A 20250-nucleotide genomic window follows, 5' to 3' on the forward strand; every position below is an offset into this window, starting at 1 on the left:
GGTCTGAACTAAAACCCTTCAAAGGGGGTACGTACTTCCGTGCAGGCCTGACTTGATTTTGAAGGTGCTCACAGCTTTATGCATTGTCGTAAACTTTCACGTCTGTATTTTTAAGATATGTAGAAATTAACTTTGAATGGCAATACAGACATACGGGGGAAGATTATCAGGAGCTTTTTTTGCATACAGTTGGTCTGAATTCCCATTTTAGTCCTTTACAACCCTAAGAACGTGTGCCGGGTACGGCTGGAGTCACCCTCAGCCCCTCTGGTCCTCCTTCGGACGCTTCCTTTAACAGTCCCATGGCCATTTTGCGGGCTCTTGGGCCACCGCCGTCCCGCCAGCAGGGGAGGCCAGCACTAGCCCCGCACACGTTTGGCTGGGAGACACTCGTCTACCTGCAGGGGAACGGCAGAGGCCTCCGGCCGCTCCAGCGACACAGCCGCGACCTTCCCGCGCAGCGCCCTGCCTCCCCTCCGGCGGCGCGGCGCGGGGCGGCAGCCGCCCCGGCAGGCCGGGCGGCGGGAGGGGGCGGAGCGCCTCTGACGAGCCCGAGGAGGCGGGCGCCCCCCTTCCCCCAACCGCTTCGGCTCCTTCCGAGCGGCCCCCGCCGCCTCCCCGGCCTGTACCGTGGACGGCGACACCCCCCACCTTCACCCTTCCCGGGCCGCGGTGCCGCTTCTCCCCCCACTCCGTGTGCCCCCCCCTCCCCCCCGCCGCACCGCCCCCGGGGTCGCCCCCTCCCGCCCTTTCCTTCCACTGACGCAGTCTGTGCCGCACCAGCTCTAACATGGCGGCGAGGCGCTGAGGAGCGCGGGGAGACGCGGGCCGCCAGCGGGGTGAGTGCCGGTGCCGCAACCGGGCGGCGCCGGGCTCCGGCGCGGTCGCCATGTGGCCGAGAGAGGGCCGCGGCGTGGGCGCCGGCATATCGGGGTGAGGGGGGCCGGTGGTGGAGGTCGCAGCGCCGCGGGGCCTGAGCCTCGTTCACGGACGGGGGTGGGAGCCCCGGCCTGCCGAGGGGATTACCCCGACTCGGTCTGACCGCCGCTCCGGGTCGGGCGCGGGGCAGTGGCGGCCGCCAGCGCCGTCTTCCCCGCGCACGCACGCCCCCTCTCAAGGCCCGGCGGCCGTGTGCGAGGTGCGGGCGGGCCGCAGCCGGGGAGGGGGCGTCCGGCCCTTCCCTGAGGGGGTGTCTCAGGTGAGGGTGGCCCCCGAGAGGAAAGGGGGCGTGCGAGGAGCTGCCAGCGGGGCCCGAAGGCAGGTGGGAGCAAGGCGGGAGGGGGGCGAGTGGGTGAAGTGGCGGACGGGGCCTGGCCAGAACCGTCCCAAGGTGGTCGGGGCCGCCAGGCCCGGTATTGCCTCAGCTGCCTGACGAGCCGCGGCCGGGGCCCGCCGCGGGTCCGCCGGCCGTGGTCGGCCTCTCGGGTGCTGCTGGGTGCCTGCTCGGGAGTTTGAATGAATCCTTCCTCCTCCCCTAGAAGGCGAAGTAACCGGGCTGTCTGCCTGCCACATGTTCTCCTCCCCTCTGCAGGCCTCTCCTAGGGAAGCGGAGCCTACAGGAGCTACCATGGCTGGCAGGAGGCTCCTCTGCTTCTCTTTTAAGGATTTCCTCAGGCACTTCAGAGATTTTTGAGTAATGAATTTCAGGCTCACTTTTCTTTGCAGCCACGGCCAAACTATATAAGTACTGTGTATATATGATCGTACTTTGAGACATTGAGGAGGCTGTGAAGGAGAGAGGCTTAGGAGAAATAGTTTATTGAAACGGGACAGATATGCATTGTAATGCTAAATATTGCCTTACAGTTCATTCACAATTAGAAAAGTATCTTCCGTAATAAAGAAGTAATTTTTTGCTACTAGTTGCCTAACGTTTGACTACTTAATTATATTTTAGTAATCATTTGATCCCTGTTTTAAGAGGAACATGAGACCATTTATTTTGCATGAAGTCTGTTTTCTAAGATGTATCTTTTCTTCTGAGAGAATATTTTGTTGTTCATGTTGTTGTTCTATATTGCCTGCAGAAGAGGCTGTTCTTTGGACAGGGATAGATGTTAGGTTTGGAGTTCTTTGCTTTATCTTTTTCCCCCATTTTGTTTCGTTATTCCCATTCATTGGGAATTCCCATTGGGGTCCAGTATGATTGAAATTTTTAGTGCTACCATTATAAAAATATGATGAAAATATATAAATTACACATGATTTGCGAAGCATTAGTTTATATAAATTCACAGAGCTTAATTTATCAGTTTTTAAAAATTATAAAGATTTGTGAAAAAATATAGTTTCCTGTATATGAAGTAGATCTGAAGGGGAACATATAAAGGATACTAACATCAGTAATCCTCTGAGAGTGCCCTTTGGGACTATATTTCTTATTGAGACTTCTCATTTTTCCAGTCCTCTTCTATGAAACAAGCATTTTTTTTAAGTTAAATAAGCAGTCATCAAGCTGTTATCAAAAGAAGATTTATTTTTTTCCCCTTAGGATCTAAGAAAATCTGTGGATTATGAGGGAATTTGGAGTGAAGAATATATGCTGCAATGGAGGATTTTACTGTGCTGCAGCATGATGTCTCCACTACCAGTTCACTCCTCCATGCCATGTGCATTTAGTAGCCATCTTCCATTTAGAAGCAGAGTCAGTGAGTGCCAGGGACAAATCTGGCTGTCTTCTAATGAAGCGAGGTGTAGGTAGGAGGCTGGGATGTGGCAGGGAAAGGATCTAGAGCTAAAGGAGTAGAGAAGGGAGGAGAACATGAGAATTAAAGATGATAGAGCTTTTTTGGGTTATGGTTGACAAATGTGGGTCAACATTAAGAACTACTTCATGCTGTCTTGCCTTATTCTCATCCTTAGTAACAGGGGGAGGAAGGGATTCTGCTTCTGAAATTTAGTTTGGGGATCCTAGTGGGTAAATGGCTTGGAAATAACACTAGACCCTTAAAAAGCTTATTTTCCCCTTTCATACAACGCTAAAACTTGGCTTTTGTTAGCATTAAAATGTAAATTAATGGTTTGAGGCCTTTGCTAATCCACTTTCTGGTTATGAATAGTAGAACTGAAATGGACGTGTTTCTTTGCTGCTTCTGGGAGAGCAGTGAACACCAAAAAAGGCACTTATTTGTGCACATACCTGGGAGAAAACACCTGTATTTTTTCACAAATTTTCACAGGGGGAAAACAAAAAAAGTACTTTCTGCATAAATTAGATAATAGAAAATCATGAATAACTCTTGGCAACAAAGCTTTTTACTTGCTATTGACAAGAGTGTGGCTAGATATTTTAACATCTTTTTCATTGTAGGTGTCTCTGTCTTAGGAAAATAAAACAAAGAGCATGATCTAGTGGGAACCTATATTTCTGTTTAAATAGTTTGAGAAGGGTACTACCTTCTCAGCCGAATGTTCTTTCAGCTGAGAAGTTATAAGTGGGTGTGTATTCCTTATATACTTTGGTACAAGAAGACTAAATTCATGCTAACGATTGCAAAAAATCATACTGAAAGACATGCAAATGAACTATGCAGCGTAGTAGTGTTAGGAGTATGTACTGTATATTTAGTTAGGACCTATCTGAGGATGGCATTTTCTTAAATCTCCCTAAGAAAATAGCAGGCTCTTGCCTCGTGTCCATGGAAGACAATGGTTGATATTGCCAGGTATCTCTTATTGTTTTCTTTTTTAGGGGGGGAAAAATCCTTTGTCAATAGTCCCCAAAAGACTTGTAGCGTTATTCTAAAGCATAGTAATGCCTGATGGAAAGTGGTGTATAAATTGTTTTTTGCCTCCAAAGAAGTTGTCTTTTTTGTGTTTGACTTTTTCCCTTCTATTAGAAGGGTCAGTCAGGTTGAAAACCTGTAATTCGTGATTTCTGATGCAGAAAGTCTTTCATAAATTTCATAGACCTGTGTAGAATGCAAATGTTTTCTTTTCTTATAGATGTGTTGAGTCCACGTAATTGCAAAGACAGCATCCTAAACCTGAAATGTGTTCAAGTGTAGTACCTTATTCATAAATCTGTTCACAACAAAAATCCTGTGCTGCTGATTAGTAAAATGAAAAAAAAAATAATTTCCTTAGTTGTCACTGCTGCTAATTCGGAGTTTTTTTGATGGTGAAACACAGAGGAAACAATGGTCACATTTGGGGAAAATGCTGAGGAAATTATGGAGATTGAGGGTTGGGGCTGGTTGGATTTTTTTTGTTCACACCTTCAGTATCATCCTAACACAGCTGGAAGCTCTGATACAGGAACGGTGCTCGGAATAAAATTTCATGTCTCCTACATCACAATAATAAATTCATTTTCAGTTTAATCCGTACTAGAATGAACATATAACAGTTTTAGCCTACGGCTGCACCATCACTTTAAGCTGCTCTGTGCTGCTGCCAAATCTTTTCTTGGAGGGGGAGGGAAGGGTAGTTATTATGCAGCTAGATGGTCACCTGTATGAAAGCTAAACATGTATGAGCCCTCCGTTCTGGTGTCCGCCCGCGTTTGTATTGGCTTCAAATGACTGGAACCACAGCCTTAGTGAATGTGATGTATGTTCAGTATTCCCTTTATGCATTTGCAGTTTTTGGACTCAAAGTTTTGCTTAAAAATATATTTCTGAATATTCCAGATAGTTATCTTTGCAATATAAATCAATGTAGTTTTGTCTTCCTGCATTTGTGGATGGCCTGAAATAAAATGCTAGGAATGTGACTTTATGCACTTTACCATTCACTTCGTTTGGATGTTGAATGAAGATCAATGCAGAAGATAATTGTAAATTGATGCAAGGAAACAAATACAAAGGCAAGGTCAAGGAGGAATTAAAAATAGGGGAGAGCTGATAATGACAGAGAAAGAACTGAAGGAATAGGACGCAATATATATTTTTCCTACTAAATACGTCTTTGCTCCAAATCTGTTCTGTCCTGTGCAGGGTCTGAAGCAAATAGGTAGTCCCATGAGCTGTTCAGCGTAGATACAACTAAAGGGTTTTTTCCCCCCTCATAAAACTAGGAAATGCTACTTTATTGCTGCTTACAAACAGCTCTTGTGAGATGCACGACTCGTTGATGCTTTAGTTGGTGTACATCTGAGAATGCTTTTTAGCCTATTTCAGTCAAAAGGAGCTAGTTCATATTAAACAGTGTTATTACCAGATCCTTGTTAGCAGCGGTGATTTTGAAAAAAAATTCCCCAAGATGTATTTTTAAGCATTATCAACGCATATGAGTGATAATCTTTGGCAGAAAAATGCTTGTGAACAGTTTGGGATGGTTCTCTTTTTCCATTGGCACAGATAATTTTGAAAGAGAACAGCTGTCCGCAGCCTGGCCATGAATGGCCCAGCTTTATGCTGCAAGTATTTGAACAAAATAATGAGGCTGATGGAGGTGTGAAGGGATGTGAACCCTGACGGACACAGCTGGTGATGCATTGGTTATGGATGCAGCTGTTCTGACAAGACTCAATATTTTTGGTGTATTTGTCAATAAATACAAATATGCTCTAAACTGAACCCTAATTCCACTTTCAGAAATAAAACAAACAGGCCTCTTTTGTTAGATATACTGAAGTGGGGATTTTGTTTTGGTTGTTTGTTTATGGTTTTATTTTGCATAGTTTCTACTTAGTAACAGGCTCCCCAAACAGGAGGTGGTTGAGAATGATGAATGGCTTGAACATTTGAGGATAGTACTTGGGTTTTATATTATCTTTTCTTACAGAGTTTTGGAAGGAAGAATTGGGCTGACTTCTCAAGATTGCCCTTCTGCATAGCACATTCCTCTGTGCATCTTTTGACCTGACTTTAAAATCATATTTCCTTCACTAGTAAAATTCCATCAAGTTCACTATTAAAAAATGCGAAGTATTGTGGGTTAAGAATATCCACGTTCTAATTGAAAATAACTTTGAAGAGACAAATGCACGAGTCATGTAAGCCCTATTGTTACTAGACAGATAGTACTATTGAGCTATGTTTGTAATTTTCTGACTTGCTTCTTGGTATTTTTAAATTGCTTTTTCTTTGTTGTTTCTGCATTTAACATTCATACCTCATGTACTTGCTTTTAATACAGACAAGTTTTAAATGATCAGTATGTAAGTTTAGTATTAAATACTACATTAGTAGAAATGAAGAGTTTACGGATCATTTGTAACTCGATAGTTTTCCCTGTAACATTTCAGCAGAAGGTCTGTCTGAAGTAATAACTGTGCAGAAGACACTTAAGTATATTGGAGTAGAAACGCTCACTTGACTTGTAGGTAGGTAGGATAAACATCACTGATGTTTTAGCCTGGTTTATTAGGCACCCTCAGCTGGAGAGTTAGATATATTAACTTGGCCTGGTGTTTGTCCAGTCATGGTGTTCATACTGACCAGGTAACATAACTGCCATTTAGAACCAAGTGCAGCCAGTATTTAGGGGATATTATCGGAGGATTTAGGGAAAGTGCAGGGGACATTGGAGGTAACATTTGGAACACAGACTAAAATTAATTTGTTCTGCTGTTCATGAGACAATGTAGAAGACCATCAAATTGAGCAAAAGTTGGTGAGAACAGGGATTCAGGTCGAATTATTTTTCCCTTCTCTCTCCCATCCTGTCCTCTACAAAACTGGTTTAAGAATGGACTGACGTAGGTATATTGACGGTTAGTTTACAATTTAGCTTTAGTCATATCAATGTTTCAAATAAAAATTGTGTCACATATTAAGATAGTTTGCATTTATTTTGGCTAAAATACTGTATATAAATGTTAAGGCATACCTCTGCTTTTCTCAAGCAAATTGCCTGTGAAGCGGGAGTTAAATCCCTCCTCACTCAAGCACTACGGAGTCCTTGGATGTCTCAGTTCAGTTAAAACCCTCAGTTCTACCACCAAACAGTATTTATTGTGGCATTTATTCTGAGAGGTTTCCTAGAAAAAAATACCCCCCTGCCCCTCCGTGCAGCTGTGTAGTCTGTTTCGTGCTGAGGGTGTGAGTTGATGGACCGGGCTGGTTCTGAAGGCCGTGTCTCCACTCCTACTTGTCTCATCTCCTGTCCCATGCCCCTTACCCACGCTGCCACCTTCCTTGTGCTGCCCCAGAGTTTGTGCAGCAGTGCGGTGAGCCCATCAGCCTTCTGCTAACCCGACAATGTCAAAAGTTCTCAGCTACAGGTGTTTTCTCGATTTGTTTCTCTGCCTGGCTGCAAAATTTGTTGTACTAATAGAAGAGAAATGGTAATTCAGGGAGAGGAGCAACCTGACTGAAGCAAGCCTGCTGCTTTTGATAAGTCTCTGGCTTGTGTGAATTAATGTATTTGTTACACAGGTAAGAGGATAACTAGTGAGATTCTGCGTGTTTGCAAAGTCTTCTCATGCTAAAAATCACATGAAAGATCACCACTGAGTGGTGTTTAATTTAAATCAGTCTTGCATTGTTCTTGTGATTTTTTTCACTGTGTAATCTTGGCAAAATGTTAGGAGTGACGCTGAGCACAAGCAGAGAGAATATAGACTAACGTGATTACACTACTGTCTTTTGGTATCTTATAGTCTCTTGTTCCTAAACTGAGAGTGACAGATGGTGACAATTGAATTTTTTGAGGCTGTTCTGTGGCACAGCTATGACTGAAGCTCTAGCAGAGATGTATGCAGTATGTCGGCTAGATTTGAGTAGTGTTTTCTGGCAATAAAAAAATAATTAGAACTGAAAATTTATGGATTATATTCCTAATTCTGGAAAAGGTACTCCAGTCTTACAGATCCTTTTGCTGTCATTGTTTTTTTTCCCCTCTTTGAAGTAATTCAGATAGGGTGGGCCTTCAGAAAAGGAAAAGAGTATCTTGATTGTACATAATGTTGGAAGGCCAGAGATACAAATGGGATTAAGACATTGATTGTTACACAAAAATAAAGGGATATACATACCCAAAGATAAGGGAAAAGGTGCATTAAAATTATTGGTAAAGAATCATAGAATCATTTAGGTTGGGAAGGACCCTTAAGATCATTGAGTCAAACTGTAAACCTAACACTTCTGAGTCCACCACTAAACCATGTCCCTAAGCACCACATCTGCATATCTTTTAAATACCTCTGGGGTGGTGACTCAAACTAGATAAGCAATAGCATAAAAGGAAAAAAAAACCAATAAAAAGCCAAAATCATTTCACTTAGCAGTTACTGTGGAAGAGCTGCATCTTTGTATTTTCTAATTTTTTTTCATGTAGAACGGTTTGGATCCTAGTTAGAGCAGCTCCTGATAACTGCAGTGACAGGAATGCAGGAAGTATATTCCTAAGAAACTGAATGCTTAAGTCTTAATGTAACTGTGTTGGTGATTTGTCAAGTTGCAACCATCCTAAATTTATGTTCCAATGTTCTTTTTATTTGTGGCAGAAGTTCTGGTATTTCTGAATGTATGCCTACTTGACTTGAGTTATTATTACTCACCTACAGCAGTAGAAGTTCACCATCCTGGGCTGTTCACCTTTCTGTGCTCCTAGACAAGCAGTGTGTTTTCTCTTGAACAGCTGTAGTTCATGGCCCAGGTAATTGATATGAACTGAACTGAGTTGTGAACTGCAGCGGCTGATGTATTCCTTGAGAACAGGCCTGATCTGAAGCTGGTAACCCTGACCAGAGGGGTGGGTTGGCCTGTGGAGATGGTAGCCACCTCAGCCGCTAGCACTGAGCCTAACAGAGATTGCAAATTATTATGTTTAAACAGCAGAAAGGCAGTTGCAAAAAGTTGTTGGAGAGCACTCAAACAAGTCATTTGGTCTCAAAGCTGATTTTTTTTTTTCTTTTTTCTCTCTGATGTTTAATTTACCTAGGATGTAGAATTCTAGGAGCAGACAACTTACGTGATTTCCTGTACCATCTGGATAGCAAGAGGACTTCAAGCTTTATTATCCTCACACTTTTCTTGTATTTCCTCATCTGAAGTATAACACTCAAGTTTAAATTTAATACTGTTGCAGTAAACATGAATAAAATCACTCGTTTGGGTCTACAAAACAAGAAAATGAGTCTACAAAACGCAAAAATGACCAAAAACACTTTGTGTTTTCTGAACCTTCAGAAATACTTACGTTTGCTCACTGTTATTTTTGAAGGTTGGCTCTTCAGCTGTTTTTGTTGTCTTGTACGTTGACTTACATATTGTTTCACTACACAAAAGGAAAAACTAAATTTTATTTTTATTACTTACAGTATTTAAACTTTTGAAGCCATGGGAGTAAAGGTCCAGAGACCTCGTTGCTTTTTTGACATAGCCATCAACAATGTACCTGGTAAGAAAATTAAAATATCCATTTAGTAATGTGATATTCATATAAGATATGTAAGAATAATACAAATACAAGTTAACTTCATAATAAAAATAGCTTTTTTTTTCTAGCTGGAAGAGTGGTCTTTGAACTGTTTTCAGATGTGTGTCCGAAGACATGTGAGAATTTTCGCTGCCTTTGCACAGGTTTGTAGATTTTAAATTTTTATTTATGATTTTTAATTTTATTTGTAATTTTTAATGGAATACCGTGTTAGCTAGTTTGATGTCTATGTTATTTTTCCTGACATTTTCTTACATATAAAAGTAAGTATATAAAACATTGGTTCTTCATATCTGTAGAGATTTAGCTGATTTCTTGTGTACATCTGATGTAGAATACAAAGCTTTGGCTTAGTATGTTGCAGGGAGTATACACTAATTAACTTAAATACAGACATGGTAAGCTGATTTTCTGTTACTAGCATAGATATTGCTGTTCACATTATATAACATCATCCAGTCTTGAAAGGTAGACAATAAGAGGTCAACCATGCAGACTTACTTTTCAGTCTTACAATACTTGGAGGTATTTGAAAGGTATCGCTGATATTCATTGGTTTTGTGGGTTTTTTTCTTCATTTTTATTTTGCTTTGTTGATGGAGACTTCTATTGAAATTCAGATTATTTCTTGAACAAAATACTGAGAAGATACTCTCCTGGAAGCATTTCCAAACAGAATTATTGTCCTGTGGACTGCATGCTTTTGTTGAAAATGATGACAGTTTAGCAAAACTTAAATTTATTACCACAAGAATAATTTTTTGAATACACAAATAGTATACGTGCTTTCTGTCTTCGGCGTTTTCTGCTTCCTTTCCTTCTAGCTCTGTTGATTTTCAAGTCAAGGCTCCGTAGCTGTTAATACTGAATCACTCAGCAATACTAATATGATCTGGATCAGGTGTGGGTGCATAATTACATTCATGTCAAGTTATCTAGAACACTTAGTACACCATTCATGATGTCTCCAGGAATGTAGGTATTATCTGATCAGACATTAGGTTTACTGGCGCAAAATCAGATTATCAAAATTTGTTAACAAATTTGAACCTTTAAGTGATTCTTTTTAATGGCTGTGAGTATGTTAACATGTGACCATGGCATTCTCGATCTGCTGTCAACTAGCCAAAAGTCTTATTTATTGCATAAATGTGTTATTCCCTGCTGCTGCTTTAAATTTTTGACTTGAAGTCTTTCAACGTTTCAGGTCAGGAACAAGCACTGCTAAATTCACACTTAGTTGCTAACATTCCAAATCAAATTCAGATGCTGAACTACTTTGCTGCTTTAAGAATAGTGAGAAAAATATATGGGCAGAGTGTTTATGATACTGATCATCAGAAAATTAATTCAAATTTTGATTTTATTTGTTTTCCTTACTAATTTCTTTCAGGCAGTTTTGAAAAGTATATGCTGTCTTATCAAAACAGGGATCACCAGCTCCATGTTTTCCTGGCATACCTATGTTAGGCATATGCCAGGTTAATGAAACAGATACAGCTTCACATTTATCAAAATTCCTATCAAAAGTGGTTTTTTATAGCTAGTCAGATCGTTATGGAGGCACCAGTCTGTTACAGACAAGTTCAGAGGCAACTGCCCTTGACAAAAGCTGCCAGTTTAATAACTCAGATTATAGGAAAATACAGTCTAATGGTTTGCCAGCACTGAGAGGAAGAGATCCTTTTCCTTCCAGCGTACTCCCACTGATTACCTTGCTGTTACTTTGAGGTTGGCTCTGCCATTTACAGGACCCACCATGAGCCGTTCGTCTTGCGAACTCAGCGGAGACCTTATCTGTTTGAGGGTAGGAGGGAAACTAGGTGGTGTTGCAGCTGAAGCAGAGTCTGCCTATGGGTCTTGAGCACCAGAACTGATGTGAGGGAGGAAGATGGCAGTTGTAATTAGGAGGGGGGGGGAGGGAATGATATTCCTTCTCTTTCCCCCTGCCTCTTTGTTTTTGTTTTGAGCTTTGATGGTACCTTAACCGTGCCATGTTGTAACTTAAGATCTGAGTGATGCCAGTAATCTAAAACCTAAACTGGCTGTTTAATTTCAGTCAATCTGCATGGAAGAGACCAGAGTTGTATACTAATGTCAGTAAGGAGTTCTTCAGGTGTAACTGTAGAGACAGAAGGTAGTTTCTGCTCTGCTTTCTTAAATACTAGTTTCTTATTGGTATTACAGGTATGTGTCTACCTCACAAGCTATTTTTTCAGAGCTTAGCAGATGATTTTGATTAAGAGCTTACATAGCACTTCTTTATAGTGGAGATTCTACAGGTACAGAGAATAATTTTTGGTTTTGTTCCTTCTTCTCCTTTAGGTGAAAAGGGTACAGGAAAATCCACCCAAAAGCCATTGCATTACAAAAGTTGTCTGTTTCACAGGGTTGTGAAAGATTTTATGATCCAAGGAGGTGATTTCAGTGAAGGTAGGACGTGAATCTTTGAAAAAAAACTTTAATGCTGATGTGATAGAATATTGCAGGAGTTCTGTGTAGTGTCACTTACTTACACTAATTATTCTGTGATTCAGCTGCTTTTTTTCCTTTTTTCTGTGTGAGAACCTTTACAAGTAAATGTATATATTAAATATATATATTATACATGTGCATGCACACACAGACACTTTTGCTCCATGAACTCAGTGTTCGGAGTACTAAGTACTTTCCATTGCAAGGTCTAAATGCGAGGGTAAAATATCATATCTGCTGCTGGGAAATAAAGAAAAAAGGGAAAATATAGCAGAATACATGGGAGAATACTTTCTTGTTTTCCAAGTTTGCTTTGGGACTACAAAGATGTGTCTTGATCTCCTTTGCATATCTTGAAGAACAATGTTGGTGACTTTGATGCAGTTGGATCAGTGTTTTGTATTCCGAAGCACCTTCCACATAACATGACTCTCTTAATTACTACTTTTAGTTGTGACTGTCACTTTTTCTCTTTCAAGGAAATGGCAGGGGAGGAGAATCCATTTATGGTGGCTTTTTTGAAGGTAAGAGTTCTATCAGTCTGCTTTTATTTTGATGTTATCCTAAGCAATTTCCCTTCTGTTCTGTAGTCTCTGTTCTGTAAATCTGAACTCCGTTGTTTTTATTAATATTTTGTCTGGTCTTATGCGTCTTTGACTGTCCAGTTTAGGTTAGGTTATTTTACTTCTAAGATACTATGCTGGTTTTGTCTGGGATAGAGTTAATTTTCTTCTTAGTGGCTAGTATGGGGCTATGTTTTGGATTTGTGCTGAAAACAGTGTTGATAATGCAGGGGTGTTTTCACCATTGCTGACCAGAGCTTACACAGAGTCAAGGCCTTTTCTGCTCTTCACCCCACCAGCGAGTGGGCTGGGGGTGCATGAGAAGTTGGGAGGGGACACAGCCGGGACAGCTGACTCCAGCTGACCAAAGGGATATGCCATACCATGTGACGTCATGCTCAGCATATAAGGCTGGAGGAAGAAAAAGGAGGGGGCTACGCGTTCAGAGTTATAGTGTTTGTCTTCCCAAGTAACCCTTAGGCGTGATGGAGCCCTGCTTTTCTGGGGATGGCTGGAACACCTGACTGCCCATGGGAAGCAGTGAATGAATTCCTTGTTTTGCTTTGCTTGTGCACGTGGCTTTTGTTTTACCTATTAAACTGTCTTTATCTCAACATGTGAGTTTTCTCACTTTTACTCTTCCAATTTTCTCCACCATCCCACCAGGGGGGAGTGAATGAGCAGCTGTGAGCTGCTGGGTTGTCAGCTGGGATTAAACCACAACAGATATGAACCTTTTTAATTAATGAAAAATTAAAACCAAACTCCTTTGTATTTGTCCGTTTTACCAGATTTACATTTTTATAACTGTTTGTGAACATATGCTTTTGGCTTGAGCAGCTAGCTAAAAGTTGGGGATTGCCTTCCAGTGAAAAGGAGAAAGGTGTGATGGAGTCAGGTTTCCTTGCAAATGTTTATTTAAAAGAAAGCATAAATCCCTGCTTTCCTGAACCCAAAAGGAATTAATGATACAGCTGCCATCAGTTTTCTCACAGGCCTTGTTCTTTTTCAGTCAATGTTGCAGAAGAAGTACCTCTTCTGCACTCCAGTGTGTTTCTCCAGCCTGTTTGTCCAAAATGCAGTGGAGCATCTCAGTGGTTCTTGGAGCAGTTTTTTGTATTATATCTAAACCCATGTGCTGGCTAGTTTCCACCTGTAGGAGTGGTTACACTTCTTTCTCCTCCCTGCCACTTTTCTTTTAGCACTGGTTCTTGTCTGAGCTTGCAACAAACCATCAAAAGAATTATTCTCTATTTCAGTAGGGCCAGGCTGCATTTTTATATCAGGCCTTGAGTTGAAACAACAGTTTGCAACTGCCAGAAGAGGGAGGAGGTCTTACCTTGCACTGACTCGCATTCAGATCAAACTTTCAGCAGATTGAGCTTGCCAAAATGCCCAAAGACGGTTGCAGCAAAAAAAAAAAATATTTATTTCCATATTAGTGAGTGGACCCAATTCAGTAATTTGGCACGCATACAAACCAACACAAATGAGTAGCTGGGTTTGAGGAAGTGTGTGGTTGGGGGAAACGGAACACAGAACAAAACCTTTACCATACCTTCTGGCAGTTGCAAGTTGGCAGTTCAACTCACCCACAGCATGAAACTGAATTCATGGGAGTTTTTGCTTTTGTGGATCTCTTAACCAGCTCACCATAGGATTAGATTGACACTTGGTGCTATGCCAGATAGCAATTGTACAGCTGGCTGCAGAATGAGTGGGACTGTCCCTTTCACTGCCAGTGACACTGTGTGATGTGAAACCACAGCCTTACATACAGCATGCTTTTCTTCTTTGTTAATGCTTGCTCCTGCCGTCTGCATCTAAACAATATTGAGCAAATTTCCTCTGGCTGAAGAGTTTGGGTCCCCAACAGCCTTTATGCTGTTTTGGGAAAAGAGTGAGATAGGATAATCTCTTATAGATGTCTTAAATGAAGAATAGTGATTACGTTTCACAGTTTCATTGTGATTTAGTTTGAACTGTTACAATTATTTTCTCATCAGAAGTAGGATTCATTCAAGTTAAACTTATATTTTCTTAACGTTCAGTTTGATAAGTTCACCTGGGTGTCTGACAGACAAATGGAAGTTGTTTGTGGTTGCTATCAAACTGGATATCCATGTGTATTAAAAAATAATAAAACAGCAAAACAGCCTGAAAATGAGAGGTTTCTTAATAGTTAGTACACACCTAAAATACTTCTGCTCCAGAAAGACAATGATCAGTATATGCAGAATGGAGAGAGCAACAACTTAAAATGATGAGGTCTCTGCTAATGTTGGTAGGAAGCAAATCTCTTGAACAGCAATACTCAATTTTTTAGTTTTTTTTCAGGCTATAAACCATTAATTCATATTTCTCCTTACTAAATTGCATTGTTTAGAATGGAAGGAATAACATAGTAAACGAATAGCTATTATTTTGAATCTATTTTTATACAACTTTCTACTGAAATGACTACCAGATTTATTTAATAAAGATGAGTTTACTTAGATTGTAGTATTTATCTAAGCATATGTAGTATATTTGAAGTAACTGAAAACGTTTTCTTTAGATGAAAGCTTTGCTGTAAAGCACAACAAAGAATTTCTCCTCTCAATGGCCAACCGAGGGAAAGATACAAATGGTTCACAGTTCTTTATGTAAGTATTGTGCTATCCTGAAATGTGTTCATTGGTTGCCATTTGTAAGCTCTAAAAGTAATCCTTTTAAATATTGAAGACTAGCTCCTGTGCAGACCCAAAGTTGGTGGTTTTTCCCAAAGTTGCATGAAAGTAGCCATTTTCCTAATGCACTAGCCAGCCCAGCCCAAACCATGACAGCTGTTTAAGGAGCCTGACTATTTTATCACTTTTGTGTTTAGTGCTTATTGTCTGTGCAGAAGAGCTTTTGGTAGTTTTTGGTAGCTGTGTTCTAACCTGGGCAATACAGCAAACCTCTTAGTTCCTTGTAGGACTCTTATCACTTTATTCTAGTAAGTGTTGTCTGGAAGGAAGCAAAACAGCTCTGGGGGATCTCAAAAGTAGTAGAGGGGGTTTCTTCTCTCACAAAACAACTTTTCAATGTAGTCTTATTTGCAGTTAAAACTTAAATTCTTAAAATACATTGCAGTAGGCTCTTCTTAAATTGAATTTATCTACAGAGAACATTATTGAAATACATCACTTCCATATTTCATGCCCTTAATTAACATGGTGAGTTGTGGATGTCACTTACCATTAGATCCTTATTTGGGGATTTTTGACTGATCATTACTGTAATTTTTCCAGTTTTTTACTTCTGCCATGGCTGACATCTGTATGCCTTAGTAATGCTAGTGTAGGGGAAACTGAAAGAAAGTCAGATCTACTTCTTTGTGAAATAATCTGTACGTGCAGGTATTTTTTTTTCTTCCTTTGATTTCTGTCTATTTTCTTTCTATACATAGAAGGTTATTTGCAGTTTTCCTGCTCTGAGACAGTTGCCTTAATTTTTATATCTGTTCCTGGTAATATTTATATAATTTAATAAATAGAATACTTACGTCCTATATGAGGATGCCATCTAAAAATTCATGTGCACTTCATTTGTTCAGTAAAATGTGATAATCAAAGTAATGAATTGAATAGGTAGTTGTCATGGTTTGGGTGCCAGGAGGAGCCGTGCTTACCGGTACTGGGCTGGATGTTCAAGGGTAGAAGAGGCTCAGCTGAAAAGTGAAATTACTGAACAGAAAATTGGTTCTGTTTTACCTCAAACCAGGACAGTAGTTTAACGAATAAAACATTAAGTACTTTTATCTGTGCACAAACTTAGAATAATATTTATTAGTTTTATTCAATTTTATTAGTTCACTCAAAATAACTTTCACCTTCATATGTGTATATGACATGCTTCAAATGCTGACTGCTTTCCACTAATACTGACTTTGTTTCTCTCTTTTAAATCAAAATCTGGAAACAACAGAACGACTAAACCTACACCTCACTTAGATGGGTAAGCATCTCTTATCTTCTTACATTTATTTGGAAAGTGCCTTGAGAAAATTAAGTACTAAGAATTCTTACTTTTGTTTAAATTCTTCAGACATCATGTTGTTTTTGGACAAGTCATCTCAGGTCAGGAAGTTGTGAGAGAAATAGAAAACCAGAAAACAGATGCATCTAGTAAACCATACGCTGAAGTACGCATACTGAGTTGTGGAGAGTTAATTCCAAAATCCAAAGGTAAAGTTGAACTGTACATTTACATAGACACAAAATATGAGGTAATTTTGCTCATTTTCTTCCCTGTTGGTTTCTTATAAAAATATTTAGAAACTTACTCATGATGAATGGAGGGGCGTTTGATGAAAAGGTGAATAACACTGCAGTACAGTTTGTCTTCTAAAAAAACTTAAAAGGTGTTGATGCGTAAGACATAAAGAAATATCATATATGCTTTCTTCAGAGCTTCTCCTGTGTTGGATTTCATTATACTAGCTAAATTTTAGTACAAAGCTGGCAAGCACTTGGCCCTTAGAAAGTAGAGTGCTAAGTTCAGAAGATTGATGGCAGTCTGATTTTATTTGATAACTGCTGCTTTTTTTGCAGGTATTGAACTTAACCTCATGATTCTTTTGGGTAAATCTTCAGAACAGAGTGGAATAGCCCTTTAGCAGATATCCTTTCTAAGTTACTATAAGATATATTCTTAAACAGGAATATGACAGAACCTGCCTTTCGTTCTGGAAGGGATGCTCTGCTTGATCATTCCAGAGCTGAACATGGCATTGGAGATTGGATTCTGCTTCTCTTACAAAATAAAGCTCAATCTAAGATGTTGCTGCCACTCTGGAGAATCTCATTAGAGGAAACACAGGATGCATGTTTGGTAGGAGCTAGGATAGGGATCATCATGCTTTTTCATTCATAGCACCTTCTGCTGATACATACTGTGAAGGGTTGCACTGAGGATATTGAAGCACAAGACAAGAGTAATTGTTTCTTTGGCCTAAGGAAAATACAGGCATTCAAACTTGAGCTTCTTAGTTTTTCCTCTCCTTTTTTGATGCAGTTCTGCGTTCACCTGTTGTCATGTCTAGCAGAATGACTTTGGAGTCTGAAGTGATCTCTTCAATACCTCAGAATTCCAAGCGAAGTTATCTTATGGCTCCTGACTTCTGAAAGGTTCTAGAACTTCTTAGATTCGCTCATAAGTCACCCTATGTGTTAGGACATAATTTTGTTTTTCTGGACAGTACTCAGGAGCATGGTATCTGTTAGAAAGTGCATGGGTGGTGTAGATTAGTAAATAAAATAATACAGATACAGAATGGGTGAAGCTTGTGGGTGAGATACCTTCTCTGTATATATGTCTTCTTTGGTTTGCTACACTCCTTTTTTTAGTCCGGTGTAGAACACTTGAAATTGAATGGCTAAATGGAAGTTTTGGCACTGAGCAGTCTGATGACTTAAAGCCATTATGCAGGGCTTTAAAGTACTTGTCATCAAAAGAGTGAATAAAATAAATACAAAATGTTTTTTTCCTTTATCATCTTCTAAAAGAGAACATGCTTCTGGAAACATCTGACTGTCTGGTCCTACCCGTTTGTCTGTCACCTTGTACCTCTTTGCCTCAGTACTGCTGGGATCCTGGAGACAGTGCTTCCTGTAGATGGTCTGCTGTGCCACGGGGGGAGATCAATGCCAGGGCGATGGGATAGCCCACTCAACTGACTATGAGGCACAGTGCTAGATAATGGTGGGCAGCAGGAGTGTTTGGGGAGCAAGAGGCCTTAGGCACCAGCATTGAGCAGGTGGACGGCAGAGCTGAGGGCAGGGAGATGTGGGCCCTAATGGTCACTATTGCAGAGCTGGCCTGATGAAGGTGCTGCCTGACAGACCATGATGGAGATCCTGGGGAGTGAAGAATCCTGCTATTGAAAGGGAAGGGCTGTCTGTAGGATCTGCAAAGGGAAATTCAGTGCTGCTGTGAGAGACATTAGTATGGCTGGAACTGTTTGCTAAATGCACAGCATGGAACTACTGATGAGCTGTGCTGACCTGAGGCCGTGGAGATAGGAGGAACGGTTTGTCATCACATCAGCGGAAGGAAATTTGCCAAACTGCAGTCCAAACCTGACAGGTGGAGCAGGAGAGGCCCTTGGACCTGTCAATGTATGGAAGAGGCCAGGGAATCCAGATAGGAGGAGCAGTTCCTAGGAGGTGAGCAGTGTCATGGAAGATCATCAACAGAGGGCCATCTAACAGTGGGACTGTTTGTGGCACTTAACTGTGGGAAGCAAAAGGGAACTGACGCTTTGAAATGAGAGGCAGTTACCAGAGGACACTGCTTCTAAGAATTTGCTGGTAAGACAAAAGAATAAGGAGGTTGTCAGTGAGGGAAGTATAATGGCAGATTCAGTGGGAGGGTACATTATGATAGCAAGGGAGGCTTAACTAAAATATTTATTGCATGAGCTTGACTGGTAGGCAACACAAAGGAAGGAATTAGAGAAGTCTTTATGGAATGAAAATAGAACAGATTCTTCTTGGGGTTTAGCAGGGAAGCCAAGATGGCACTAGCAGAAGGAATGACAGTAGAAGTTACGTGCTTAGTATGAATGTTTTTCTCTTAGGTTAAAGTTGAGGAAAGATGATCACGTTTTTGGGTTGTCATGATGAATATACAGATGAAATGCTTTATGAAGGAAGTAAATCTGTCTCTTTGTACAGAAGAATTGGATTTATTTAGGGGTGAGTGGATGATGACTGAGCCAAGTTAGCAGATGCTATGTAAATTGAATGATACAGCGATCACAATTATAATATTGCAGAGGCCTAGAGCAGAAGCTTTCACCTGGAATTTGAGAGGACGATCACCTAGAAAAGTGAAGTGTTTGTCATCTTTTCCTTTGGATTTTTTTTTTCTTACAGACAAAAGGGAGTTTGATACTAGTTGACAAAATTTTGCACAAGGGGATCTAGTCGAACAAGGCTGGCTGCATTGTTTGAGATCTTGACTTTGGTTAATCAAAGGTATATCTGGCATGTTTTCAGGAATGTGAGACACTGACATACTGATTCAAAAACAAAACCAAAAAAATGAAATGGCTATGTGCATTGGGGACTTTTTAACGAGAGCCTTTAATGAAGATTTCTCATTAAAAGTTTATTTCTAGGGGATTCTGTACACGGCAGTGCTAGGCTTGATTCACGATCTTCATTGATGTTACAGATGCCCCGGTAGAGTCACTGCTCATAAAAGTGTGCTTTCTGCGATTAAGGCAGATTAACAGCTGCCTTCATAATTCATCAAAGAGCAATATTGTAATTAGGTCATTCTACCAGTACAATTTCTTCTAAAAAAAAAAAAAAGTATCAGTACAAATTATCAAGCACCGATGCAGAGTACAGAGTTACACATTTAGGAATCATGAAATATCTATGGAATAAGAGCCATCTCAGAAAGTGGTGATTCTGGTAAGTCACGTCTTACCTGGACTTGTGATGCCTGTCTCCTCCCTTTTCTCTTTTCTCACCCCTTCAATCCCTAGAGTACTCATTTCTTCTGCAAGCTCGTTACACATCATCGTCAGCCCCTTCTCCACAAGCTGGTTGCAATGAACAGTTGTTTCAAACTTTTCCAGACTATTATTTTTTTTCCTCCTTTCCCCCCTGCCCTTATTTTTCTTTACCTCTTCCTCTGCTGTTGCAGTTGTGGGGTAGGTGGCTTCTCTACAAAAATGTCTGTGTCCAGAGGCATTCGTGCTACAGGACTCCTCACAGTAACAATGCCGTCTGATCAACAAGAATCAAGCATGGTAGTGTTCCCTAATGCATATGTCTGAGGACTGGATTACTGTGTATAATTTCCGTTCTAAGAAACAGTGGGTCCTTAATCAAGTAGTGAAAGACATAAT

The 20250-nt window shown here is 40.6% G+C and overlaps 1 protein-coding gene across 2 annotated transcripts in view; it reads left to right on the plus strand.

Moving 5' to 3' along the window:
* Positions 1-569: 569 nt before the first annotated feature.
* PPIG (peptidylprolyl isomerase G) overlaps positions 570-20250 on the plus strand; it is a 28540-nt gene continuing 8859 nt past the window's right edge. The window contains exons 1-8 of one of the 2 annotated variants that reach the window (XM_054209924.1): positions 570-839; positions 9209-9288; positions 9396-9470; positions 11653-11760; positions 12282-12326; positions 14923-15010; positions 16314-16343; positions 16434-16573. In XM_054209924.1, coding sequence (XP_054065899.1) covers positions 9228-9288; positions 9396-9470; positions 11653-11760; positions 12282-12326; positions 14923-15010; positions 16314-16343; positions 16434-16573 — 547 coding nt within the window. In that variant the 5' untranslated portion in view covers positions 570-839; positions 9209-9227. Of the gene's footprint in view, positions 840-2328; positions 8545-9208; positions 9289-9395; positions 9471-11652; positions 11761-12281; positions 12327-14922; positions 15011-16313; positions 16344-16433; positions 16574-20250 lie in introns of those variants that run through there. The other variant, XM_054209925.1, reaches the window with a different exon arrangement.

The sequence above is a fragment of the Rissa tridactyla genome, chromosome 7 (genome assembly GCF_028500815.1).
Source record: "Rissa tridactyla isolate bRisTri1 chromosome 7, bRisTri1.patW.cur.20221130, whole genome shotgun sequence".
NCBI classification, from domain to species: domain Eukaryota; kingdom Metazoa; phylum Chordata; class Aves; order Charadriiformes; family Laridae; genus Rissa; species Rissa tridactyla.